The sequence below is a fragment of the Cervus elaphus genome, chromosome 12, assembly GCF_910594005.1.
Source record: "Cervus elaphus chromosome 12, mCerEla1.1, whole genome shotgun sequence".
In the NCBI taxonomy this organism is placed as follows: Eukaryota; Metazoa; Chordata; class Mammalia; order Artiodactyla; family Cervidae; genus Cervus; species Cervus elaphus.
In genome coordinates this window covers 34,069,801-34,096,599 of record NC_057826.1, presented here as the reverse complement: position 1 = coordinate 34,096,599, position 26,799 = coordinate 34,069,801, and the positions used below count along the sequence as shown (strand labels likewise).

Below are 26,799 nucleotides of genomic sequence, written 5' to 3'. Positions count from 1 at the left end.
CGTGTCCTTCCTCGTGACTCACCCCAGCCGACGTGAGGGCGAATGCTTTCCATCCCCAAGGCCGAAGTTTCCAGTACTCATTGTCCTCCCCTGTGGTTTGTTCTGCAGCGGCTGTCTCGGTACCTCCCTGATGTGATAGGCTGGTTTCACTCCTGACTCAGGAGTGAAGGAGGTGTGCACTCGCGGGACTTCATACAGCGCGGTGTGCAGAAAGTGCCTAGAGTGAGTCAGCTTTCACTGTTACTGGTGCTTGGTTCTACATGTGCCCAGGGTGCTTCTCCCAGGTCAGCCATCCTGGATCTGGTTTCACGTGGGACACAAAGCTGTGAGTGTGAGGGCCTGGACTGACAAAAAGCAGAAGACAAGGCGGCCCAACCCCATCTTGGCATGCAGTTCTTGGGGTCCTCAGAAATCACTGATGACCCCTTTTGAACCCCATGCAAGACCCAGTTCCCAGGACTGTGTGAATGGTAAGAGAACCTTGGCAGGTGGCGTCAGAGGGCGCCTCCTCCCTGGTCTTCGTTTCTAGACAAGTGTAGCTTTTCCCTTTAGGAGAAAGATGCTGTGCCTTAGAGCCCCCTAGTGCCAAGCTGCGGAAACCAGTTCACTCCTCGCTTCTGCAGCACTGCAGTGCTCCCCGCCTGCCTGTAGAATCCTAGACTCACACGAAAGGAAATAATGTGGGCGTGAGGACCCTAGGCTCACCCGAACTCCGCCCCCGGGGGGACCCAAATAAAGAACACTAACCCCTTCAGCTTTTGCTTAGAGGGTCTGAAATACTTGGCCTAGCAGCTCTCTCCCACCCCTCACTTCACCGTTTGAAAGAAAATCCAGACAGGAAAGGGCAAAAGGGCCAAGGTTAAAACATTTTTTCAGGCCTTGTCAAAATGCCTCTGGCATTAATATGGCCACGTAGAAGGCTCATTCACAACTGAGCATGTTCCCTGCCCTAACACACTGCCAACTGCACAGGCGGCGTCTCCTCGGCAGCCCCCACCTGCCCTGCCCAGCTGGTTCACCTGGTAGTTCCTCTCTGCTGCCTCTTGTGTGCCTGGACCTTGCTCTGCAACTCCACTCAGGGCTCACGGAGGGCGGCTTGGCCAGGACACCCCTCAGGGCCGCACACCCAGGACACGCACATGCCACGAAATGTTTATAATCGTCACGTTGATGTGAGGGGTGCTGGCCGGTTCTGACTGCGCTCTACTTAACTCCTGGTATAAGAAACATGAAGAGGGATGAAGGGACCTGGGAGGATCTTTTCCTCTGGCCACAGCTGGTCCCAGGGAGCTTTCTTGGTTAGGGTCGCTTCCGGAGCAGCCCTTGCAGTCTTGCTGGGTGACTGCCGGCTGTGTTTGGTGTGATCTGGGCCTTGTCATGTCTTCCCTGGCAGCGGGTTCCTTTGGGCTTCCCAACTGCGGAAGGTTGTCAGTTGATAGTTAAGCTTGATCTCGGAGTTCCCTTCCTGGACTCTGTCCAACCACCCTTCTAACTTGGACTTCAGGGCCTCCCTGCCAAACTTTATGAACTGGCCTCAGATTTTTTATTATGTGGGTCTTCCTGGGCATTTCCCCCCCCCACCCCCAGCACTGCTTTAATAGCCTCTATTCCTTCTTTACTCAGCAGACTGGCTATTCTTCCTCTACCTCCCACAGCCTACCTCAAAAAGACTAAAGCCCGTCTGTGCCAAAACCCTGCTGTACCATAGACTGCGCCAGGTACCAGAGCTGGCATTACCTGCCCTTACTGTCAGGCACCATGCTGTGTTTACATAAAGGCGTTCTCTGCCATGCACAGCAGCGGGCCCTTAGGGAATCTGACAGTTTCTATCCCGGGTGTCACTTTGGGTTCAGACAAGCTAGTGCTGCCATCTCCGTGACTGGTGAAAGGACCTTCATGGGAAATGTGCAGTCCCTTCTATGACATGCACCGAAGCGTGTGGCCATAGTTGGTGTCTGCATAACCTCATGGGAAGAGCAAACATCACTGTGGTTATGAACCCTTGGGGGACTTCCAGTGTATATACATCTAACTGGTTTAAGCAAAACTCAGTTAGGCAGTAACACCTATTCTAGGTGGTTTGCTTGACGTGGTATTATTCAGTATCTCAGATGGTAAAGAATCTGCCTGCAATGTAGGAGACCTGGGTTTGATCCCTGGGGTGGGAAGATCCCCTGGAGAAGGGAATGGCAACCCACTCCAGTCTTGCCTGGAGAATTCCATGGACAGAAAAGCCGGGCAGAAAAGTCCATGGGGTCGCAAAAAGCCACACATGACTGACGTGACTAATACATAATCTTAAAGGAGCAGAGCCACTAAAATCGGCAGTTGGGAAGGGAGTGGGAGCAAAGAGATGCCCATCTCCTCTGCTACAACAACTCTGGTGAGACGTGGTGCTCCTCTGATTGAAATGCAAAGTGAAACCTTCCCCTCTCAAATGTCCCTCATCTCCTCTTCACTTAGTAGAGAACAGACCTCAGAACAAACTAGTTTTGGGACCTGTTGTCTCAAATTCTTTTTGGATTAAGATTCTTTTAAGGCTATAAAAGTTTAAAATTAGAAACCTCTACTTAAATGTTTTGCTTTTCTCTTTGGAATGACAAAACCCAGCAGGGATTAGGTTCAGAAGTCAGCATTTATGGAGAAAATGGCATACAGCTGAAATGAAGTCCTGCACGTCCATCTCCCACCAGTAGAAAAGGATACATACCAGGCACAGTGGTGGGAAATGTGCAAGTCCTGTAAAAGCACTTGTGCTTGCTGAGTGATGAGCAGATCATGTCTCCTAATTAACTTGGGCAGAATCACTTGTGCTATTTTAATTATTTCCCTCCTTTATGTCCACCTCCCCTACCACCCCCATCAGAGAATAAAACTGCTTTACTCACTGGTATTTTTAGATGTCTATTAAGTAGTTTGAAGAAGTTGATAGAAGATTCAAAACGAGATTCAAAATCGACTATTTGCCAATCAGTAAAATGCAGAGCAAAGTTGTATCTGTTAGTGCCCTATCCATTAGGAGGGGAAACGGCCCTTCTGTGTACTGCATATTTGCAGCCCAGTGGGAAGGCAGGGATGGACGGGACTCTCTTCTGGGACAGAGCCATTAATGACCTCTGCTCTTCCTCACCAAGTCTCCTGTATGGGTAGCCAGGCACGATTCTGCTGCAGGGTGTGTGGCCTGCCACAGACAATCCTTCCACCCCAGCCTGGATTGATTCTTCTCCTAAGCAGAGACAGTGCTCTGGCTGCCCTGGCGTCTAAGCTGGGACCTCTCACCCCATCTTTTCCCAGGTCAGCAGTCTCCCTTCAGGCTCCCAGTGAGTGCTCTGCTGAGGCTCTTTATTGCATACCTTCTCAGCAGGACTGTGGACACACCCCAGAAAAGAGTGAATTCAAGGAGGGTTTAAGTGTAAATAAAGGGGTAAGCCCTCCCCAGCTTTTGTGGCCCAGGGCAAGAATACAAATGAACCCTCCTACAGCCTGCCCCCAACCGCCTCCGCCATTTTAATATTTTTCACGCTAATCAGATGAAATAGTATTTGGGGGTATCTTGAATTAAACTGTATTATACATTTTACCAATTTCTTCTTACCTTTTTAATGAGACTACCAGAAAGTTTAGAATCACATATGTGGGCTACAATAAATATTACACTGGACAGCACTGCTATAAGGTGAGTGTTTCTGAAACATTAATGCACATATGTTTTGGGCACTAAAGGTCTTGGTCAAGAGCATTCCAGGCCTCAGCAGACTTTTTCTCCAAGGCCATCAGTGCAGCAGAACTTCCAACGTAAGCCAGTACCAGTATCCCTAAGCCAGAAAATAAGTGCACCATTAGGGTGCAAGTCCAGGGTGCTAGACATGGTCCTTCCTACTCTGACGGCAACTATTACTGAATACATTACTGATGCAGAAGATATACCATTTCTATCATTATTAATCATCCTGTGGTTAGGAGATGTGTCTCTCCCATTTACTACCTTCCAAACCACTTGCCCCTCTGTTGTTAAAATCAAGAGCCATCTACTTGCTTATGCTCTAAAAATGTCTTCCTCATAATGTTTTAAATTTAGGGAAATAAGTTTCTGGGAAGGGCAGGAGAGCCCTTTCCTCAAAATCCAGGTGTCTTCTGAAGTCATAAAGTAAATGCTAAAAAGCCATGCCCAAGGGGGGAGATGGTGAACAAGCTGATATGGACCTGAAGGTATTAATGTGCCCTCATGACTGAGCTGCTTCCACCCTACTGACTCCCACCCACTTTTCAGCTTACCTAGTGCTGTCAGATACCCCCTGCCTATTTCTCACTTTTTAAAGGGACCATTTGAATTCTCCATCAGGTTTTCTCCCACCAGACTATTACCTCATTCCTTCCTACAAAACACAACAAAAAAGTCACTGATGCACCTCTTGCTGTTTTACCATCCCTTTTCTTCTAGAAAAGATGGTCCCACTGGTCCTTTTTGGTTAAAAAAACAAGACACTTCATCTTTGGAACTCTAAGCAGACAGTGAACCCTTTTTATGGGGATACTTTCTCACCAGATCCTTCGAACAGGGTGCTACTGGTGGCCTTCTCTTGAGTATTTCACAGCTGGGGTTCAGATAACTTGCCCAGAAGTTGGTTTCAAATTTCCCAGTGCATGCTGTTGAAGCAATTTTCAAATGACCTCCCAACCACTGAGGACAAATTTATCCTTAGTTCTTTCCATCTGCTTCTACCTGACTCCTGCATCAATCATGATCTAAGTCTGAGGACTGGGAATCTGTGTGTACCCATTAGATGGGAGGATGTTTTTAACTGTTACCCAGGAAGGTGAAGGACTGACATGGAAGCACATGCCCTATTCAGGACTCCTTGCATTTCCCTGCCTGTTCTGCTACTGCTGGCTGGCCTCTTCCTGCAGGTAAAAAAGAGTAGGATGACCACGGCAACAGTGCCTCAGCATTTGTCTGAGCTGCTCTTGCTCTTTTGCAGTCATCACTCTCGGTATCCCCATCCACCTTGCACGTGGCCCCTCTTCACAGTAATCTAACCTGAAAGGTACGGATTACCCACCTGGCAGAGACTACATAGTTACTCAAAACACAGAGGGGAAGGATTCTGCTGTTCTCACTGCTTGACAGATTGCCTCTAACATTTCCCTTTCTCTTGTTCTGAAGAAATCTTAGGCAGATTCCATATGGGCAACCCAGAGGCCCCATCCTTCCCTCCCTCCCTCCTTAAAGGGCTGTTGCAAGACACCAAAAGTCACTGTTGGTGATCCGCATCAAATGATAGCTACCAAACAAAAATGCATCTTCAGAGCAAGTATGCAACTAATTTCAAGCTTACTGAAGATGGGCCATTACTGTAATACCACTAAATACTTTTTAAAAAAAGGATTAACAGGCATTTTTCATCACATGGCAAAAAATTCTTAAAAAAAAAAAAAAAATCCTACAGTTTGTATAAAATACTCCAGAGTTAGATCTCATTTTTGCTACCCTCAATTTATTATCAGTAGAAATGAGTAATCAGAGCTTGAAGAAGACATACATATTTGCAAAGTACTATTAAAAGATTTATTGCAATAATACAATAAAAGTTTAGAAAACATTTATTTGTATGACTCAAACTGGTTTGGAAGTCACAGAGCAGTGGGGAATCCCTGCAATGTGACGCCTCGAGGAGATTCTTTTAACAGCATGCCACCAAACGTTCTTCCCCATATTATCAATGCACAACTCCTTACATGAATTCTGTCCACTCCCCGATGTTGACACTGTTCTCCCCCTGAACTTACAGATGTGCAAAACTTCTCTTTGTTACACCCCATTACAAAAACAGTCTTTAACAGACCATTTAAAGCAGCCTATGTGGTGCCTGTGAGTTTTTCTAGCATTACCTTGTTTCAACAAATCATTTTACTATGGAAAACATGACCAAGTTCTATGGCTTTTTTTGTTTAGGAAAAAAAAAAAATACCAGCTTCAATTTTTTAAAAAGCTGTTTACATATGGTTCTGGCACCTCCATGAGAGATTTTAATGAGCAGCAAAGAGAGTAGAAAAAACAAACAGTGGTTGAAATGTATATTTAAGAATATTTACAGGGTGGATCCAGTGCAAAATAATGAAAACCAAAATATCTCAGCAGTGTTAAGCCAGTATGTTGGTGTTCAAAACCATTAAAGGTTTGACCATTTAACCCTAAGTAAAGTGCCTCTATTTGATATTAAAACAAAACATACCCTATCAATCCCTACATTTCCCATATCCATGTAAGTTTTATTGAATTACTCTAGTTTGTGATATCTTCTTCATAAGAAGATTACTTGAGAAGAACTGTGACTGCTGTGCATTTTTTCAGCTAAAGTTGTTTTCTACCCCCAAGCCCCAAATCCCAGTGTTCCAAGACTAAGCTCTTTGAGGGTCTGAATGCCTAGACAACTCTCATCTCGTGAGATTTTAAGTTCATTTGGTATTTGTTCAAGTCTACCGCAGCCACCCTCTATGAACTACTCTTTAGACATGGATGGGGCGATGCAACCCAGCAATCACAAAGGCCAGCACTTAAAACCCGTACTGGCTGTAATAAGAACCCACAAGGGGAAAAGCCTGTTTCCTCCCTCAGTGGAAAATTCATAAAGTCAGGGAACTCAGGATTCCTGGGTAGGAATAAACATTCTTCTCTGCAATTCTACCCCACACTCTACCAAACACGAAGTATACCAAATAGCAAGAGCTATATATAGCACCTCAGATTTGGAGGCAAAGTATCAACTATAATCATTACAACGAGAAAAGAAGCTAGGGCGGGACAAACCTCCAAGTGATTTATGAGGTACTATCATGCCAGTCACACTAACAAGATATGGTGATAATGCCTGCTAGGAATTTTTCATAGGATTTCATTTGTAGTTATTACATAGGATTTTTTTTGTAGTTATTAAAAATAAAAAACTACTTACATATTTGTACATAATGCCTCTCCACGGTTTTCTTATGAGATTGTCACTAAGAGAAGGACAAGACACATTAGCTGAAAATGATCTCTTGGTGAGAGAAAATTCTTTCCATCAGAGCTTTCCCAGGATAGAGAAGAGCAGTATTAGCTGTAATGATGTGCTCTGCATTTCAGAGCAAAGGTAGTGTCCTTAGAGCAACAAAGACCTAGGAAACAAACAAGCAGGGTGCTTTTCCCTGGAGAAACCTGCTACTTACTAAAGCCCTTAGAAAGAAACCAGACAGCAGAAGAATGACCAGAGGCCACTTCAGTGGCTTTTAACCTGTGCCCAGGCAGGCATTTGGCTTCCATAAGGGAACAACCTTAATGACTTACTTTTTACCCACGGAAAATAGTTCAACTTCAAAATGCACACAGTGTGGGTGGTAGGAATTCAGTCTAGGTAAGAATGAACTTAATTTCCCTCAAAACACAAGAAAACAGTTCTTAAATCTCTAGGACAGTATTGCAGCCAGCATTTCTTCTCTTCATGGATATGGGTCCTAAAGAAAAAAAGACCTTGGTTTCTTTGGTGTGTGGGGAGAAAGAAAACAGGAATGTCCGACGGGCCACAATGGAGCAGCACAAGTGAAATCAGTTTTAAACTACCTCTCTCCCTCCAAAAAAACAAAAACAAGACTAAACCAAAAAAACCCACACTTTTAAAATGAAACAAAAATCCTTGACCTAAAAACCGAACATGACCAAATTATAAAGAAACCACGTGTTTCAAATTGCCTGCCGATTCTCTGTACAAAAAACTAACGGCGTAAAAACTAACTCATATTAAACAGTTTTCATCTTTCAAGTCCTAATCATCAAGAATCACTTCCTTGTGATTCAATCTCTGGAACAAAGTATTTAGCAACAGTCTTAGCATCACAAGGACCAACATGTCAGCCGTGTCTGTGGGGTCCATGTCCTGTCCTCAGAGGGAGCTCCCTGCATTTCTGCCTCAATAAAACTGACCAAACAGGGCCTTCCTCCACCAGCACTGGTCTGGGAGAAGGACCTGTGACCTCTCTGTTCTGTTATCATAAGCATGTCGGTCATCACCATTGCCCAGTTGACCAAGAGAAATGCTAGACTCCCTGCTTTAAAAAACAAAAAACCCCAACAGCTTAACCTCTTTTTGTTCCAGGCACTATCTTAGCTAAACACGTAATGTTTACTAGAGAGTGGAAGAAGCGCTTTCTCCAGGCTGTAGTGGTGCCTCTTGGTCACTGCCCGTTAACGGTGTCCAGTGTAAGCTTTAAACCAGGAGGTGACGGAGGCCGCGGCCGATGAGATCATCCCACCAGCACTGCTGCTCGCGATGGGCGGGGATGCCTGGCTGCTCTGGCTCTGGGAGACTTCCACGGGCTGGGATGGGATGTCACAGAAGCGGGGGCTTGGCAGGTTCTCCCAGTCCGTGCCCAGGTCAGTTTCCTCGTCACTTACGTGTTCATCTCCACTCTCGTCTGATTCTCCAGCGACTCCGGGATCCACAAATTCCATGGACTCCTCCAGATCCGCTCGTACTTCAAAGGGCCCCGACCTGCAGGCAGACAGTGGGACAAGCACCACTCTCAGACGGAAGATCTGGTGGGGCGCCAGGGACCAGCGCCACCGCCGCACCCTCCACTGGCCTGGAATTGAGTGCTTCTTTACCTAAGAAAGGTGCTTCCCAGGCGGCTCAGTGGTAAGGACTGTGCCCGCAGACTTGGGTTTAATCCCTGGGTCAGGAAGATCCCCTGGAGTAGGAAATGGCAACCCACTCCAGTATTCTTGCTTGGAAAAATCCATGGACAGAGAAGCCTGGCTGGCTACAGTCCAGGGCAGTCGCAGAGAGTTGGACACGACTGAGCACGCATCAGTTACCTAAATGATGACGGCTGTCCAAGTAATGAATAAAACCACCACGTGACACCTTCCCTCAACTTGACCTACTTGTGAAGACCCTGAATGGAAAAAGCCCATCCACTGAGACACGGCATGCTTGTCCAACATGTGATTTCCTGTTTCAAACAACTGCTGTATCTATGCATTCCAATGAGAGAATTCTAACAGTCAGCTGAGGTATACGCTGGTAATTAGCGGAACAACAGAACTGTACAGGTGTTTTCTGCCTTATGTAAGCTCCCAGTTACTAAACTCCTGGCACTCACAGGGGCTAAATGATAAGAGTTGTATGCATGTTAACAACGCTTCCTTGGATTTATGTCAACAGCAAGCTCCTGCACACATTTTAAGATATTACATAATTTTCTAGGGACGCATTTACAGCATTGAAAGAGATACAACTATTCAGAATATATTCATCTGGAATAGTGTGTATTTCTGTACTACATTTCAAGAGAAAGCTATTTTTATTTCCCAAAGGTCCCCAATGACATCATCACCTCCAAACCAGGCCTCATTGCCTGTGATGGTTCCTCAGTGCCACCATGGAACCCTTGTCAACAAATTCCACACTGCCCCTGCTCCTTCTCCTTGCCCTCTTCCCAGCTCCTGCCTTGGGGGAGCCAGGCTGCGTCTCCTTCAGGGGGGCAGTCAGCCTGCCCACTGCCCCTCTGGGGGATTTCCCTGCAGCCAGTTACAGGATGGGACCAGTCACGCCAGCAGCCCTTCTCTACCTGCTGTGGTCCCCAAGATAAGGACCAAAGCCTTGTTCACTGAGGAATTTCACTGACAGTGATTTAGGGGAAAACGACAGACGTTAGCAAAAGTAATGGAGACATGAGAAAAAAGAATTGTAGAGTCTGTCATTTTATTTCATGGTCCAAAATTCTTCGCACTCTTTGGAATGCTGAAACCCTAGCACTGGCCCCCAGCGCACCGCATCAGACCTGTACCTTCTGACTGACTTTTTCAGGGTCAGGCAACCTTCCTTCTTTCAAGACAAGCACGGTTCCCGGCTAGAACACAGCAACAGTAACAGCTAACGTTTCTGTTCAGGTCTGGGGGCTTTACGAGTATTAATTAAATCGGGAGAGGCACTGCAGGGCTCCCTGCCGGTCTGCAGTAAGCAATTTACTTTTCAAAGAGCCACTCAGACCAGGGGCTCCCAAGCTGGCCAGGCCTCCATCCTGCCCAGCAGCCCTCACTGTGCAAGAGGTAAAGGCAGGAAGGACTGAGGGACGTCTCTCCCCAGCAGTCTTTCCACCTCCTGACCATGGTACCAGCATGTTAACTCCGTATCTCTTGTCTGGTTCCTGAAAAGGTTCTCCTTACAGCTCAGTCTTGTCCCCCTTCTCTTCTTCTTTTCTCGGACAGGTCTACCCCAAAGATGTTTTTTCAGATTCTTGTCCTCCCGGCTCCACTCACAAATACCCTCCAGCCTGCCAGAGCTCTCCGACTGAGGGCTGCTAAACTCTCACACTCATCTTCTCCGATGTCTGAGCCCGCCAGTCTCAAAATACAAGCCAGCAGGGACTCTCCCCTCCTCCCTCACGCTCCTGCCTGCCATGACCAAATAAGCCCCCCTCTCCACCTCCTGGTCCCCCCAGCTCTGGTCCTCTCTACACCGCACCCCACCTCCTGGTCAGCGTCCCATTTCCGCTCCGCCTCTTCACCCCCTCGCTTACTGAGAGCTACCACCGCTCCTCTCATGGCAGCTGCCCACCAAGAACACAATTTAAGCGCCTCTGCCACGAAGAGGGACTTAGCCTTAGCCCCTGTTTTCCTGAACACAGAAGTCTTGGATTCTGTTCTGTCCAGGGCCCTCAGCACCTACTGCCAGGTTTCATCTCCCAACGCCCCTGGGGCCCCTCACAGACCCTGGCCAGCTCTCCACAGCAGTCACTTCCTTCCAGCCAGCCCAAGAGGCACAACCTGTTTTCTATTCCTCTCTGATGCTGCCAGATCTGCTCTTGGGGTCCTTCTCGGCAAGAGACTGCCATCACCCACAGACCTTCTCTTTAAGGGTTTTCCCAAGGAAACAGGCAGGAGCGATGCAAGGTGGGGAAAATGACACTTCCTCCAGGCGGAGCTCCCTGATGGAAGCCACCTGGACTCCAGTTTTCTGCTCAGAATTCCACAAAGCAGAGTCCAGCTGGCCTGAAGAAGGTGCTGAATTAAGTACTTCTAACGAAAAATAAGCCAGTAAGATGATTCCCAAAGTGACAAGTCAGCACAATTTTAGTTCTGACGAGTAACCTACATCTCTGAAAACCTGCAAGAGCAGAAGACATTTCTCCACTCGCTCTCCCGTCACTTCTAGCTTAGAGATGATCTGCCCAGCACACCCCAAGCCACACACACACACACATCAACACAGAATTAACTAGCAGAATTAAGTCTTTTCACTTAATGTCTTTGGGAATAAAGACTATAAAATCATTCCTTTAGTTTTCAGTTTAGCTGAATAACTGACATCCTTTTATTCAAGACTCTGAAGTTAAGAGTACTCATTTCTCATGATCCTGTAGGGAGTTAACTCTTATCGACTAAGGGAACAATCTTTTGGCTTTCAGGAAGCCATCTTTTTGGCTTTTAGGCAGTCTCGTTTGCAAAATATTTCAAAATTATCTGATAGAATATAGCAAACTCAAGAGTGAACCCTAAAGTAAGCTATAAACTTTGGATAAAAATGATGTGTTAAATATGGTAAAGGCTGGATCAGATAGGAAAAAAAAAAACAACAGATAACAAAATCCAGGGGGAAATTCTGATGAGGATAACTGCATGGTCTCAAAATGTCTCCTAAATGTCTGCTTATTAGTTGCAAGGAAGGAAAAATACGGGAAGTGTTAAAAGGAGAAGCTGGAGAGCATCTTGACCAGGTGATCAAATTAACATCACCAGTGAGGGACAGATGGCCACAGTGGGCCTTGGATGTGACGGCCAGCAGATATTCACCTAGGAGGCACTCCAGCCTGCAGTGTACACCTGATCCATGGTTCAAGGAAACAGCAAACTCAGAATAAAAGATCTATTTAAAAACAAACAAACGGGAATGTCATGAAAAACAAAGTAGACTGTGGTAATGTTCCAGATTTAAAGGGTAAAAGAGGTAACAGCACTGAACACAACATCCAACTCAAAGACTGGATCCTATGCTCAGGGGCGGTGCTATCAAGGACGTTATCTGGGCCAGACAAAATGTGCATCTGGGCACTAGAGTACTGTATCAGTTAGACTTGTTGATGTTGATAACACGGTAAAATACAAAAAAAAAGGTGAATCTGGGTAAAGGGTCTAAGTATTTCTGTCCTTTTTTTTGGGGTATTAGTTCTAAAAGGTCTTGTAGGTCTTGATAGAACTGTTTAACTTCAGCTTCTTCAGCATTACTGGTTGGGGCACAGACTTGGATTACTGTGATATTGAATGGTTTCCCTTGGAAACGAACAGAGATCATTCTGTCATTTTGAGACTGCATCCAAGTACTGCATTTCAGACTCTTTGTTGACCATGATGGCTACTCCATTTCTTCTAAGGGATTCCTGCCCACAGTAGTAGATATAATGGTCATTTCAGTTAAATTCACCCATTCCAGTCCATTTTAGTTCGCTGATACCTAGAATGTCGACATTCACTCTTGCCATCTCCTGTTTGACCACTTCCAATTTGCCTTGATTCATGGACCTAACACTCCAGGTTCCTATGCAATACTGCTCTTTATAGCATCGGACCTTTTCATTATAGGGGACTGGAATGCAAAAGTAGGAAGTCAAGAAACACTTGGAGTAACAGGCAAATTTGGCCTTGGAGTATGGAATGAAGCAGGGCAAAGGCTAATAGAGTTTTGCCAAGAGAATGCACTGGTCATAGCAAACACCCTCTTCCAACAACACAAGAGAAGACTCTACACATGGACATCACCAGATGGCCAACACTGAAATCAGATTGATTATATTCTTTGCAGCCAAAGATGGAGAAGCTCTATACAGTCAGCAAAAACAAGACCAGGAGCTGACTGTGGCTCAGATCATGAACTCCTTATTGCCAAATTCAGACTTAAACTGAAGAACGTAGGAAAAACCACTAGACCATTCAGGTATGACTTAAATCAAATCCCTTATGACTATACAGTGGAAGTGAGAAATAGATTTAAGGGACTAGATCTGATAGACAGAAAGCCTGATGAACTATGGATAGAGGTTCGTGACATTGTATAGGAGACAGGGATCAAGACCATTCCCATGGAAAAGAAATGCAAAGAGGCAAAATGGTTGTCTGAGGAGGCCTTACAAATAGCTGTGAAAAGAAGAGAAGCGAAAAGCAAAGGAGAAAAGGAAAGATATTCCCATTTGAATGCAGAGTTCCAAAGAATAGCCAGGAGAGATGAGAAAGCCTTCCTCAGTGATCAGTGCAAAGAAATAGAGGAAAACAACAGAATGGGAAAGACTAGAGATCTCTTCAAGAAAATCAGAGATATCAAGGGAACATTTCATGCAAAGATAGGTTCAATAAAGGACAGAAATGGTATGGACCTAACAGAAGCAGAAGATATTAAGAAGAGGTGGCAAGAATACACAGAAGAACTGTACAAAAAAGATCTTCATGATCCAGATAATCACGATGGTGTGATCACTCACCTAGAGCCAGACATCCTGGAATGTGAAGTCAAGTGGAAGACTATACTTTCAGGGATCATTTCTATAGTTCGTGAAGTCAAGTGGGCCTTAGGAAGCATCACTACGAACAAAGCTAGTGGATGTGATGGAATTCCAGTTGAGCTATTTCAAATCCTAAATGATGATGCTGTGAAAGTGCTGCACTCAATATGCCAGCAAATTTGGAAAACTCAGCAGTGGCCCCAGGACTGGAAAAGGTCAGTTTTCATTCCAATCCCAAAGAAAGACAATCCCAAAGAATGCTCAAACTACCCCACAATTGCACTCATCTCACATGCTAGTAAAGTAATGCTCAAAATTCTCCAAGCCAGGCTTCAGCAATATGTGAACCATGAACTTCCAGATGTTCAAGATGGTTTTAGAAAAGGCAGAGGAACCACAGATCAAATTGCCAACATTCGCTGGATCATCGAAAAAGCAAGAGAGTTCCAGAAAAATGTATATTTCTGCTTTATTGACTATGCCAAAGCATTTGACTGTGTGGATCACAATAAACTGTGGAAAATTCTGAAAGAGATGGGCATACCAGACCATCTGACCTGCCTCTTGAGAAACCTATATGCAGGTCAGGAAGCAACAGTTAGAACTGGACATGGAACAACAGATTGGTTCCAAATAGGAAAAGGAGTACATCAAGGCTGTATATTGTCACCCTGCTTATTTAACTTACATGCAGAGTACAGCATGAGAAACGCTGGGCTGGATGAAGCACAAGCTGGAATCAAGATTGCCGGGAGAAATATCAATAATCTCAGATATGCAGATGACACCACCCCTATGGCAGAAAGTGAAGAGGAACTAAAAAGCCTCTTCGTGAAAGTGAAAGAGGAGAGTGAAAAAATTGGCTTAAAGCTCAACATTCAGAAAACTAAGTACCTGGGATCTGGTCCCACCACTTCATGGCAAATAGATGGGGAAACAGTGGAAACAGTGTTACTCCTTGGAGGGAAAGTTATGACCAACCTAGATAGCATATTAAAAAGCAGACATTACTTTGCCAACAAAAGTCCATCTAGTCAAGGCTATGGTTTTTCCAGTGGTCATGTATGGATGTGAGAGTTGGACTGTGAAGAAAGCTGAGCACCGAAGAATTGATGCTTTTGAACTGTGGTGTTGGAGAAGACTCTTGAGAGTCCCTTGGACTGCAAGGAGATCCAACCAGTCCTTCCTAAAGCAGATCAGTCCTGGGTGTTCATTGGAAGGACTGATGCTGAAGCTAAAACTCCAATACTTTGGCCACCTCATGCCAAGAGTTGACTCATTGGAAAAGACCCTGATGCTAGGAGGGATTGGAGGCAGAAGGGGACGACAGAGGATGAGATGGCTGGATGGCATCACCGACTCGATGGACGTGTTTGAGTAAACTCCGGGAGTTTGTGATGGACAGGGAGGTCTGGCGTGCTGCGATTCATGGGGTCACATGGAGTTGGACACAACTGAGTGACTGAACTGATTTCTGCCCTATTTTTGTTTTATTGCTATTTTTCTGTAAATTTATTTCAAAGAAGAAGTTTATTTTGGGCTCAGGATGGGATCCTCAGTTCAGCTAGTCTTAATGGAAGCAGCCAGAACCCAGGTTCTTGCAACAACCTCTCTGAAGTCTTAATTCCAACTGAGGCAGGTGTGAAAGGGGACCTGACTCGTGAAACTTACTTCCCGCCCTTCTGGTTCACAAACACGAACTCAACAACCTGGCTGTGCATGTGTACTCCTGTCAGACCCAGCCCTCAGAATGGAGGGCAGCCCAGAGAAAGCTTCACACCCACCAAGGGAATCTGCCCTAGAAGAAAGGTGTTTGTTTTCCAGCAACACTGCGTACTGTCAAGCCTTTCCAGTTTTGCTAAACTTATGGCTGAAAACTATGGACAGAAAGCTATTTAGAATAGTAATTCTTTACTCTTGATTGAGGCTGAAGATTTTTTCATTTGAATACTACTTGCACTTCTGTGTGAAATTCCCGCCTAAATCCTTTGTCTGAGGTTCGTTTGTCTTTTACTGATTTGAAAGATTTCTTTAGTCTAGATTTTAGTCTGCTGCCTATTGTAAGGGTTACAAAACACACCTGTTGCTTGTCTTTTAACTTTGTTTATGGTGTCTTTTACCAGAGACATTTAGTTTTGACACAGTAAAATGTGTAACTCCTTTCCTTTATGGTTTTTGGGTTTTTTGGGTTGCTTGTGAATTCCCTCCCCACACTGTCTTTCCTCCTAGTTCCTTTATAGGTTGTTTTGTTTTTTTTAAATAAAGTAATAAGGTCTTTTATGTCATTTGGAATTTATTTTTACATATGGAATGCAGTATGATTCCAACTTTTGCCCCACAGAAATACCCAACTGGCCCACCACCATTGAGCTGCTGTTTTTATCCAATTCAACATGGCACCCTATCATCTATGATGTTCCTACAGACACACACACGCACGCACACACGGACACACATGCACACGCGCACACACGCATGTGCCTGTTTCTGGACTCTTTGTTCTCTTCCTCTAAGTGCTCCACCTATCCGCATGCTGAGGGAATAAAGGTTTTAATTACCTTCATGCTATGTTTTAAAGGAGCCAAGCCCATCCCTTGTTCTTTTTTCAAAATTTCCTTTCAGACTGCGCTTCTAGCTGAACCTTGGAAATCAACTTAAGTTCCATGAAACATCTGTTGAAATTTCCGATCAGGTTTCCTTCTGGGCAGAAGCGGCATTCTTACCACACCGAGCCTTCCCATCCTAGAGAACGCTCAGGGCCTTCACAGCCTCGGGCTTGCTTTCACTCTGTTCAATACCTCACACAGTTGCCCGGCAGACATTCCATAAATATATGTTGAATAATTTTCATATTTTCTTTATATAGACTTGCAAGTATTTGGTAAGGATTATTCTTAGATAACTTATATTTTTTGTTGCCACAACAGAAAGGACCTTTTATCCGTTACATTTTCTAACTAGTTGCTGTTGGCATATAAGAAAGCAATTGCTCTTTCTATGGTGAACTTGTATCTAGTCACCACTGATCAATCAATTCCAACAGTTTCTTGGTTCTCCTGGATAACCAGTTTGATAATCATACCATCTACATTGTCACCTTCTTCCCAATATAAACACACCTTCTTTGTAAAAATGTTTTGCCTTGGCCAGGCCTCCAGAGCAGTAACACAGTAGTGATAGTAGGCATTCTTGGCCTTTTCTGACTATAAGGGGAAGACTCTATTAAACATTTACCTAAGTAACATGTCAGTAAGTATACTAGTTTCTGATGTAGGTTTGTAGTAAATATCCTTTATTAATAACCTATTTAAAAATTTTTAATAGTTTTTAATTATTAATGAGAACTGAATTTTATTCATTGCCTTTTTCCCATCTATCATGTCAATATTATACAGGTCAAGCAGTTGGCCCACTGTCCATATATGTTGGCTCAATAAATATTAGCAGTTATTATCAAAGATAAATTTCCTCATGTGGAATCCTTTACAAATAATGTACAGAGAAGACAGCAGCAAACTCACAAAAATAGGCATCAACCACTAAAAATGGGATGGCTACCTTAACAGGTTCCTATGGCCTGTGAACTAATGCATGTGATTTGGGGTGAGGCAAATAACCTCCCTATAAAATGATGTAGAATTCTAGGTGTAGGTGCGGTTCCCTGGAGAGATTTCACAGCTTTCTCCAGAAGGCTCTATGTCCCAGAAAAGTTAAGCACTGTTTTAGGTGGGGGGAGAGTTGAGAAGACACACAAGACAAGATTAAGAGCAGATGACCAAGATCAGGCTCGCTGCAGTTTGGAGGGAGCCAGGCACCCTGGTCAGTGGGGGGTCTCCCCTAGAGCCATGGTTCCGGTATCAAAGAAAATGAATGATGGGGGAGGGAGTCCCCAAAGAACTTTCCCACCTTTCATTTTCCTTTGTTCTCTTTCAAAAGTTCAAATATATTAACCAAGTCATATCTGCAGAAATGTACAGACCAACTTCTCAGAGCAAGGGAAAAAGATAAGCACCCAGAGAACGGGTGCATGGATGGCCCCAAAGATAAGTCTCATCTATGTTGTGCTTCCGTGGGCTGAGAGACTAGAAAGATCCCACAGACCAGTCCTGATTGGTCATTTTGGTGAACTTACTCCTCTTTTTAGGATAATGGGGTTTCAAACTAGTTCATTTCATAAACTTTCTAATGCCCTTTATCTCCAGCAAATGGCGGCCAGATAGACTCAGCAACAAAAAGAACACAGGGAGGGATTATTATAATGGAAAAGAATGAACAGGCACAAAAGAAAATGCATAAGAATTGGGGGAGACACTAGGCTGAGCTAAGGAAGAAACAGATGTGGATTCAAAGAAACAGCCTCTGGTCTTCAGAGACAGAACAAGAAGTCCCCACTCCAGGAACATATGGCTTCTATTCTGCTGTAGGTATTAAAAAAGGTTGCCATTTATTTCCTCTTAGAAAAGATTATGTAAGGACCAGAAGGGATCAAACATGACTAACCCTTGTTTCTTTCCGCACAGGACTGTTATCTCTGTCCCATCTAGAGAGTTTGGGGCTAGGGATCAGGCCCCTGCACCCTGCTCACAGGTATAGCAACTCTACTTACAAGTCATCACAATAACACCACTTAGAGAAAAGCAACAAACACCCTTCTTACCTGCCTAAGTGTTCAGAGTTCGGACTGACCAGGTACATTAGATTCCTGAGTGTATGCAGTGGCTGTAATTGATCTAAATTTACATGCTAGAAAAAGTGGGGAAAAAAAAAAAAGAGATTAATATTTTCAACCATGTAACAAATTAAAATTGAGCTCATGGCGTATTTTCCATACCTGGGAAAAGCACAGATAAAGAATATTTGCATTCAGTTTCTTCACTGCTCGAGTAAATTTCTGTCTGCTGAGGTTTTCTCCACAAAATTCACTGCAAAACAAATGGACAATTTGTAAAGTTGTGATTCCTGAAAAAATTCTGCTAAAATGTTCATTTTAAAGAGTACGCTTTACACTACAGTTAGCACAAGACACACCCCAAGCCCTCTGCCTCATAATAAACTGCACCTATCAGGAACTTTCTAGGAATGAGCTACTGCTCTCCCGAAGAGCAACTTCACTGCTTCCAGAAATTACACGTGCATGTACCCTGTGACCAAGCAGCCCTACTTCTGAAAACTTACTCTGCACAAGTATCTGCACACTAATGAAACAACGAATGGACAGGATTATTCTCTGAGGTATGAGCAGGAGACGCAGCAGATTGGTAAGATCTTGGCATATTTGTACAAAGGAAAACTTTGTGACTATCCATATTAGGCAGAGGGACGGCTAAAGCCAACAGTGGCTCTACAAGGTCCCCACGGGATCTGCAGACTTGGATCCCCACTGCCTCATCCTCTCCCTCTCCCCGGGCTCTGCACCTGCCCTTCTCCTTGCCCAGGGATCCCCGTGGCCTGCTCCCAGCCTCCTCCAGGTTCCCACAGGATCCATACCCACCCTTCTCGGATGTGGTAAACTCTTCCCCGCCCCACATTCCCACTCTTTCACCTGCTCTAATGTTCTTCCCAACCCTCATCACCAACTGACACAATGTTCATTTACTATGTGTCTCTCTGTTAAAATTAAGTACCAAATGGGCAGAGATTATATTTTCATCACCAGTGTACCCCCTCCAGTGCCTAGAATAGTGCCAAGCACACAGCAGATACTCAAAAAATCTTCATAAATAAAAACAAATTTAAAAAGCAAGGCGTAGAGCACCTTAGTTTAGCACAATACCTTTTGTGTTTAAAGGGAGGTGGTGGTGGTGGTGGTAATTACATACATTAACATTTACGTGAAATACAAGGATAACATGGGAGGTAGGAAGATCTTAGTAGGAACTGGGTGGACTATAAACCTTTACAATTAAATAAGAAAGTGTTACAATTTACTGAGTTCTTACACATAAGCACACCCTCTGTGTATCCTGGTTTTCCCTTAAATTATCTTTTCCTATGAGAGAATTCTGTGGTCTTTTCAAACACGTCACATGCAATTTTAAGATAATGACACAAATTTACACATTGGGCTTATGAAGTATTTCACGGTCAGATCTTTTCTTTTTAGAAAATCCTTCATTCTTTTTTTTTTCCTTTCCTGGCCATACATGAGGCATGCGGGATCTGACCAGGGATCTAACCCATGCCCCCTGCAGTGGAAGTGCAGAGTCTTAACCACTGGACCACCTGGAAAGTCCCAATAATACTTAAATTCTTGTCCTTCCCCAATTCCCCTCCCATTGTTTTAATTAGAATAAAGAACACAACAGGAACATGAGAGAGCCATGATAAAGATGACATCACTGCTTTCAATCACTTGCCTGTTGCACAGCTTTTTGGGAAGATTTATGTCGAGTATATGAGACAAAATGTTGACCAGCTGAGTCGCGTAGCACAATGCAGCGCTGATCGTGTAAGCAGGGTTATTATGCTCCATGTCTATAAAGTAGAAAACAGCCATACACAAAAAACTTCAATTTCAACAAAAACATTAATGAACCTGGATTTCTGGGATGTGTGGTTTTATCAATACATTACTGACGGCTAAGCTTTACTCTTTATTAATAAAAGGTCCATGGCCAGACATTAATATTATTTATAATTTGTGATGAGTGGAATATAACCTAAGCAAATGGGCCTAACCAGACCCAGCATAAATGAAATTGAAGTCTGAACTGCTTGGACAATGCATTATTTATGCAATTAATGACCAACTTAAAAGTCACCTCCTCAGAGAGGCCTCCCCTGACTACCCTACAGAGTAATAGTCCCTTCCTCTGTAGCCCCACCCCATGAAGTGCTGGTTCTGCCCACAGCCCACACTCAGAGTGTGATGCCTTTGACCATGAGTTGCTTCCTTTCCTCTCCACAGAGAGGCAAAGGGCTACACCTGCCTTGGTGACATCGCCTTGTGCATGACACCAGCACGTGCCAGACAGAAAGCACTCAGTCAATACTTGCTGGATAACTAACTGCATCATCTCTCTCCACCAAAGAGAAGCTAGTGGCATTTTAAAGGGTTTTTCTACTGGGGTATTTCAATCTCCACTTAGGACTGGTAAAAAAAAAAAAAAAAAGTTATTTACAAAGTTAGAAGCTATAAAAATGGGAACCAACAGGCTAAATACACTTCTTTAAATAGTGAGATCTTTTTATATAAGTAACACTTGACCCCAAAAGGTGAAATATCTAAAAAAATATTAACACACGTTTTCAGTCCATTCATCAATTAACAAAATATGGCAGAGCCACACAAGGAATATTATCCAGTCGTAAAAGGAATGAAACGTATATGCCATAATGTGGAGGAACTCTGAAAACCACACACTAAGTGAAGCAAGCCTGACACAAGGCCACACGTTGTATGATCCCATCTCTGTGAAACAAACAGAAAGCATCCATGGAGACAGAAAGCAGGACAGTGTTTGCCAAGAGCTGGGAAGAGGAGGGAATGGGAGTGACTGATTCGAGCCCCAAAGCTTTTGTCTGGGATGAAAAAAGTGCTTTTGATCTTGACAAAGGTGATGGCTGCACAACACTGTCAGCTCGCTGACTCTATAACGTTCATTTTGTTACATAAATTTCACCTCAATTAAAAAAAAATTTATAAAAGTTTTTGAACACTATCTTGCTTCTCACCAGGCCCCTGCGTGGTTTTCTTCTCTTCCACCCAGTTGTAGTAGGCTGAGTAGTCCCCGTTGTTGGGAAGGCTAATCCAAGGCCCCGTGATGCTAATGCTGGTATCCCCGTTGTGATCATCACAGACCCATCGCCCCGAGAGGTAAGTCGTCCTCCGCGCTTCAGCGAGTTTGCTCACGGTGCTGGAGGTCATGGCACTGTCGCTCTCTGAAGACACGTCTGCAGGATCTCTACAAACCAAAGATCATACGGATGGTAAAGGCACTGGGTTTTAAACAGTGTGCAGTTACTTGGCAGGTACATGGAACACTGGGATGATGCATGAAAGGACAGGGATTTAATTGGAAAATACAGAGGTGAGCAAGTCCTTCTAGAGGTGAAGGACAAAGCAGCCATGCAGAGAAGCTCACAGCATGTGGGCGTGATGGCACCATGAACAAGGGCGTCAAGTGTTAGGTTCTCAAACCATGTGATCTTAAGACCCCCTCATGTGCTCAAAAAATTCTGAGGACTCCAAAGAGCTTTTGTGTATGTGTGTTAGATCTATTAATATTTACTGTATTAAAAATCTGAGAAATATTTAAATTATTAACTCACTCAAAAATAATAAATCCCATTACACATAAGTAGCATGTTTTTATGAATGAAAAACTGTATTTTTCAAAACAGGAAAATTAGCAAAGAGTGACATTATTTGCTGACCAGCTGAGTTGCATAGCATAGCACATGACTTTTGAAAATCTCTTTAAAACCCAAGTTTTTCTACTGTTCTTTCAAGGGGAGAAAGTGTCCCATAGTAAAAAAAAAAACAAACAAAAAAACTAGTTTCACCAGCAACTCACTCAAGGGCCTTTCCTTCAGCCTGGTAGCTTTCAGCATGCAGCAAACATGCTTTCTACAGACTTCCCACCACACTGCACAGCAGTCTAAGGACGGGCATGCAGCGGTCAAGACTTAATTTAAATAAAATGAATAGTTTCTACTGCTTCATCAGTAGTGTTCTTGATGTGTAACTGGTTGGTTTTTGCACTGCAAGGCAATCCAATGACTATTACCACAGTTTGGTGTCACTGCCCTGAAACCTGTCAAGGCGACGGAGATTTCCCCACCACGGCATTTGAGCCACCAGTACAAATGTCAAACAGAGTGAAAAGGGAAAATAAAGTGTTAGTATTATTATGAAAATAGTTCTGACTGCACAGATGCCCTGAAAAGGCCTCAGTGACCCAGAGAGGCTCACAGACTACACCTGGAGTGCTGCTGGCCTAAAGTGTGGAAGTGGAATGAGAAGGCCCGGCAGGTACCGTGCAGGTGGCGAGAACGCAGGGTGTCTGGGGAGCAGAGAGGTCAGCGTGGGTGTGTGTGAGGCATGAGGGAAATGCCAGAAAACGGTGCTGGAAGAAGAGGTGGGAGACGCCCAGACAGGGCAGGGCCTGCCGCGCTGCTCTGCGTTTAGAACCCATCCCCTGGGCCACCAGCTGCACGTGAACCCAGTCCTGGCGGCCCTGCACAGGACACTGCGGCCAGTTCTAGGCCGTCCCTCTCCTTCCGCCTTCCCCACTCAAGGCAGGGTGAGAAGAAATGGGACGGAGCAAGGTATCTTATCATAGGGATAACTTCAACACTGCTAGCTTAAAAAAGAAGAATGATACATAGCAATTTACACTAACAGGAAAGATTTAAACAGCACAAGTATGGAAGAGAAAGTTTTTCTCTGAGTCTTAGTATCCTACAATCTGGAACAGTATCCTAGTCTTGTTGACCATGTGTTCTAACACAGGTATTTTGGCTCATATGTAATTTAAAAAATCTAAAATGTAATCTGGCATAATGCTTCTGTTTGTCAGTTTTTTCCCCCTCAAAGGCCTGGCCAGCTGTCTTAATACCAATTTTGGGGAAAATCCAACTTTTCCCCACTAATTCAGAATACCACTTTCCGGGTCTATTTCTGAGCCCTGAGTTCTTCTCTATTTTGAATCTGCCTTTTTCTCTCTATATTTGCTAACCATCACTAGTGACAAATGACTTGTTAAGTGTCAGAGAGTAGGCTGTCAAGTCAGAAGCACAATCAGACCTTCGGGCTTTGAGGAAGCTCACTCTGGCAACAGGTGAAAGGACAGACTGAAGTGGAGGCAGTGAATTCTAAGTCCTAAGGAGCAAGAGTCCACTGACGGTCCAGCGCCAGGAAAAGGTGCCAGAAAGTGAAGGCAATTGCAGAGAAGGAAAACCCTCAAGGGCAAGGGCCCGATGGTTAACCAGAAAACAAACGAAACTCCTCAGTGGAAGTTTCCAAATCTGTGTGATCACCAGCATCATCTGGGGAAGTTTAAGAAATAAAACACTCTAAGAGGGACATGGGGGCTGGAGCTCAGTCCTCTGGGACCTGTTTTCTCCTGAAGCTCCTGAGTGACTCTGACGGTCAGCCAGCTGAGAATCCCCATCCTGTTCGTCCCACTGGCTCCTGAGGGTGCCTGAGCCTCAACCTAGCTGATCCTGAGCGAGACGGGAGGGTTACAAGGGAAAGGTGGAATCAGCATGTCTTGCCCACCAAGTAAGAGACCCAGGGGCTTTTTCTTCCATCTAGCTCATGATTTCTCTGTGAGGTAGGCATTTATTATCCCCATCTCACAGACAAGGAAATAAGACTTGAAGGCGCAAGAACTTGCCTAACAGCATGTGATTAATGAGCAGCCTGACTGGCCCTGCAGCCACATCAGATGGTTCTGGATGAAGGGTGTGAGCCCGGCCCTCCTCTGGAAGCTCTAAGAGTCCATAAGCTTGGGCTTCACCTCTCCCAGGGCCACCACCCTTCCCCCTGACTGCCTCCCCAACTTCGTGCAATGTTTACTATAGACTGAAGCAGATAAGACTTAAGTTTCATCACCAGGAAAACCCAGAATGAGGCCCAATAAATGTGCTGACGTGCTTGAAAGACACTTGATCTTTGGAAATTGGGTTTCCCTAGAGTCAAAAGACTTGCTTACTGTACCTCGCACCAGTCTTTACTTCCTCAATGGGAAAAATGACAGACGTGAGCTCTAATATGTGAGACCGCCGAAGATCTGCCAGACGCTCATAATGACTTCTTAAGTCCATGTTTTTTTTCTCTACCAGGTCCCCAAGTTTGCGATTATGCCTCTGGATCTTCTCCTTCTTTTCCTGGTGCCGTTGTGCTCGAGTATAAAGTTTCTGATTCTTTTCCTTGGTTTTGAGGAGGCCTTCGGTATCTAAAATAAACAAGTCACACCCAACAATAAGCTCTGGAAACAGTTTCTGGATATTGCACACTAACACTCCCCCACCAAGGCCTCCAAAGCATTAAGTGTCTTCCTGCATTATGTCTAAATTGAAAGCAAAACCTCAATAACATTAATGAGATGACGTTCACCAAGTATGGAGACCAAGAGTTTAGTTCAAGGAGGTTATTATACACAGAGCAAAGGGGACCACCACTAAAATGATTCTGAGTCTCCATTTGTTATCAACATTAGTAAGCATCACTCAATACTATCAAGCTCAAGTTAGGGAAGCTGGATTGCGTTTGGAGTTTAGCACACAAAGCACCTGACTTTCTTAAAGTAAACACTGAAGAACAGGTATGTTGGGCAGAAAAAATACCAAAGTTTGAAAAACTCACTGGAGACCTGATTTTCCTTAGGAAACCATTCAGTGTGCCTTGGGCTCCACTCAGAGAACCCGAGGACAACCTCACGGCCGGTGGTCATGCAACAAAGAAACAGACCACCACTCTGAAAAGTCACAGTGGGGAGCAGCACCCCCAGCAGGGTAGGAGTACCCACCATACACTAACATTTTAACCACTGTAAGGGCCACCAGAGCCTGGCCACACAGCCGAGAACACAGACACTCATCCTGCCCAATATGTGCCCTTTTTATGGAGGTCCTAGGGCTTCCCAGGTAACACAGTGGTAAAGTATCCCTGCCAATGCAGGAGATGCAAGAGACACTGGTTCGATCCCAAGGTTGGGAAGATCCCCTGGAGGAGGAAATGTCAACCCACTACAGTATTCTTGTCTGGAGAATCCCATGGACAGAGGAGCCTGGCAGGCTACAGTCCATGGGGTCGCAGAGAGTCAGACAAGACTGAGGACGCATGAAACTGAACCTAGGTTATTTCACAGCAGGCATAAAGTTTCTTTTATACACACACACACACACACAGACACACACACACAGACACACACACACATCTTCTTTTTCTTCTCTGATTCATCTCTTCACCATTCCTGATCAATATGAATGTCCCGAAGGTTAAGTCTATGGTCCTTTCACACACTTTCCAGTTAAGTTCATTCATTTTCATGATCTCTACTGAGCTCTTTACAAGTACTCAAATGTATCTATCAATATCTAGCCATGGCCTGAGCCATATGGTGGTTAGATTTTTTAAATGACATTTCCCAATGTAATACTGGAACTCCTTGAAGGTGATAGGAAATCATCACAGACACCCAACCTGCACTAATGCACTCAGGTTAAGTCACTCTTCTCTCCATGTCATCTTCCCTGTCTGTAATCCTCTCTTGCTATTTTGGCAAATAACAGATCAACTCAACTCTGAAATTTCAAATACAATCCAATTTCCCTATCTATGCCATATTATCATGCAATCACAATGTGTTAAATCAAAAGATTCTGGAGAAATGTTCATCAGGAGCTACAGTTTATAATTGGTACTTTAACAGTAAGATTCTGTTGTTGTTTTTTTTTTAAAAAACACACAACAGGCTATTTCTTGAGTAGCAAACTCTTAATCTAATCTATAAACTTGAGCTTCTGGAATTCATTAACTGCCTTGAAACTGTTTGCAAAATTTTCTCAGTTTAATATAGATGGTGGCAAACAGCTTATGAACCTGGCAGGTCATCAGAGTAGAGCTACTACTCAAAGTGTGAACCATGGATCTGGCCCAAAGCTTTACCAAACAAAACAAGTACAGAAATAGAGAGCAAATTTAGAAAAAAAATATTTTGACATGGCTATGTGATATTACCGTGGCATCCAAGTATGTAATCACTTTTCTAGTAACTAATTTTACTGTTATTTTACAAAATTATTGATGTTGGTTTATGACACATTGGAAATGAAGGAGAAAAAAATGGTCTTTTACTACAGACAGGTTATGAACCATTGACCCCAGTCCCCACAAACGAGATTTTCATTTTCTAAGTCCAAGGCAGGGCCCAGATTCTCTCTAGAGTTTAAAAATGGTTATCAGGTGACACCAATCATCTGCTAGGGATGGAAATCACAGCTATAGATTCCACTAGTAGAGAACCATATCTCTTGCTAATATTTTCCACGGTTGTTGCCTTCAGTATTTTGGGGCTTTGCTGTTATTGTTCAGTCACTAAGTTGTGTCCAACTCTTTTCCACCCTATGACCTGCAGCACACCAGGCTCCTCAGTCCTCCAGTATCTCCTGAGTTTGTTCAAATTCACGTCCATCAAATCAGTGATGCTACCTAACCATCTCATCCTCTGCCGCCCCCTTCTCCTTCTTCCTTCAATCTTTTCCAGCATTAGGGTCTTTTCCAATGAGCCAGCTCTTTGCATCAGGTGGTCAAAGTATTGGAGT

At 44.2% G+C, this 26,799-nt stretch overlaps 1 protein-coding gene across 1 annotated transcript in view; it reads right to left on the bottom strand.

Moving 5' to 3' along the window:
• Positions 1 to 5,541: 5,541 nt before the first annotated feature.
• Positions 5,542 to 26,799, bottom strand: part of ATG14 (autophagy related 14) — a 39,115-nt gene continuing 17,857 nt past the window's right edge. Inside the window, exons 5-10 of the mRNA XM_043920485.1 lie at positions 24,191 to 24,428; positions 21,202 to 21,431; positions 19,884 to 20,001; positions 18,359 to 18,449; positions 18,185 to 18,270; positions 5,542 to 8,525 (exon numbers count right to left, since the gene is read on the bottom strand). Of these exons, the coding sequence (XP_043776420.1) occupies positions 8,219 to 8,525; positions 18,185 to 18,270; positions 18,359 to 18,449; positions 19,884 to 20,001; positions 21,202 to 21,431; positions 24,191 to 24,428 (1,070 nt within the window). The 3' untranslated portion in view covers positions 5,542 to 8,218. The remainder of the gene's footprint in view (positions 8,526 to 18,184; positions 18,271 to 18,358; positions 18,450 to 19,883; positions 20,002 to 21,201; positions 21,432 to 24,190; positions 24,429 to 26,799) is intronic.